This window comes from Sinocyclocheilus grahami, unplaced genomic scaffold (assembly GCF_001515645.1).
Source record: "Sinocyclocheilus grahami isolate Dianchi unplaced genomic scaffold, SAMN03320097.WGS_v1.1 scaffold12739.1, whole genome shotgun sequence".
Taxonomy (NCBI): Eukaryota; Metazoa; Chordata; class Actinopteri; order Cypriniformes; family Cyprinidae; genus Sinocyclocheilus; species Sinocyclocheilus grahami.
The window spans coordinates 4,147-5,853 of NW_015514579.1; the positions used below are offsets into that span (position 1 = coordinate 4,147).

Here is a 1,707-nt window from a genome sequence, read left to right on the forward strand (position 1 = left end):
ATCCCAGACAGAAAACTGCTGCTGCGTTCTATTTATGACGTATTGGCACAAATTTCAAATGATTTTCAACGGTCGCTTAGTCGCGTCGTTGTCTTGTAGACAGACTTTAGCTGTTGCGGTGCTGCGCGACAACTGTCACGTCCTGTGTAGACACAGTGTTAATGTTGTATGATGTTTTTTTTCCCCAAAAAATAATTGAAATTTAGCTCAAAATTCAGGCTTCAGGCTCTGGGACTATTAACAGAACAGCTTTACTCAGATTGTTTGTGGGTTTCTCTTTGTCTGTGTATTTTGTGTCACCTTGCATACTACTGCTTGCATGATAGCGTCAAATCCACCCTCAGGGGCATCTCTGTTTCTGGACACTTTCTGTTTCTTCACTTCCTCTGTGAACCGCTCTACTTGCTCCGTCAGAGACAGTACGTTACGATAGCCGAATTGCGGTGGGCAGGGTTCAGGAAACCTACAGCAGTCAGAACATAGCAGGGAGACAGAAATCCCTAAACTTAGTCACTCACTCGGTTTGTCATGTGCTTTTCTAATGTGCAATGAATTATGGCTTACTTATAACAAGGATTCTGGATGACTTCTTCAGGGTAAATGTACATGTAAGGTGAGAGCGGTTTGTCTACAAAAGCTCCAAATCCCATGCGCAGATTACTGGTGACGCCCCGTAAAGCAGTGGCCAGACCATTGCCCAGTGTATAAAGCTTCTGCAGGTCGTCCGTCATGGTATTGGTCATGTCCATCAGGTAGTACAGGTCCACTGGGTAATCAGCTGCTTGCTTCACAGTGACAGTGAATTTCTTTGAATCGTCTTGAAGAGAAATGAGACAGATGAAAGGGTTAGAATTTTCTAAATTTGAAGACAAAACTCAGCTTTTTTATTTCTTTTGGCAGAAATGAACATGGATTTTTTGAGAACAAGATATGTCAGAGAGACCCCAAGACTAGCTCAAGAAACACTTAACATTTAAATTTCAGGTTTAAAACTTCATGAGTTTATAAGCAGATCTTGACATTTGAAACAAGTAATAAGCTGCAAAAAATATATATTAAAGAAAAGAAAAGAAAAGAAAAATAAATTTTTCCTAAACTGTGATGTGAGAAATATGTTATTGGATTGCACTGGTAAATATAGTTTGTGAAATCTAATCCTTTGTTTTGTTGTAATAGCATACCTGGCCTGAGGGTCAGGCGGATTTTTTGTGGTTGGATCTGAGTGATGTCCTCTGAAACCCCTGCCTTGTCACTCAGGGGTATGTCCTTTAGTATCCTCATGCTGCTAACTGGAAACTCAATAAACTTCACTCCACAACCAGACTGAATGAGACTGTCTCTGAGATCACAACGGGACAAACTCGAGCCTCCCTTTCCAAAGATCTGACAGATACACATACATACATCGATAACAATCAGAGGGAAGCATTTCAAGCAGCCATTTGTGCTTCTGTGCAGGAGTGTTTAGTCATATATGTGGATGAAATTTTGTTTTTTACCTCCTGAGAGCACCAGGCGCAGGTCGGATGTATCGACAAACATTCTTCACAGGTACTCACTCCTCTGGAAGTGCAAATGTTAGAGCCTAGAAACAAGACCATCGTTAAATTTCTATACATGCTTGAAGTGGTTTCTTTCTACTCTAGAAATTTCAGACACACCTTATATTAGGTGGCTTTAACTACTATGTACTTACATCAAAAAAAT

General features: G+C 40.5%; 1 protein-coding gene across 1 annotated transcript in view; it reads right to left on the reverse strand.

The window, feature by feature from the left end:
* Nucleotides 1–1,601, reverse strand: part of LOC107578913 (integrin beta-3-like) — a 5,588-nt gene extending 3,987 nt beyond the window's left edge. The window contains exons 1-4 of the mRNA XM_016264816.1: nucleotides 1,500–1,601; nucleotides 1,182–1,383; nucleotides 565–817; nucleotides 295–463 (exon numbers count right to left, since the gene is read on the reverse strand). Coding sequence (XP_016120302.1) covers nucleotides 295–463; nucleotides 565–817; nucleotides 1,182–1,383; nucleotides 1,500–1,601 — 726 coding nt within the window. The remainder of the gene's footprint in view (nucleotides 1–294; nucleotides 464–564; nucleotides 818–1,181; nucleotides 1,384–1,499) is intronic.
* Nucleotides 1,602–1,707: the final 106 nt, after the last annotated feature.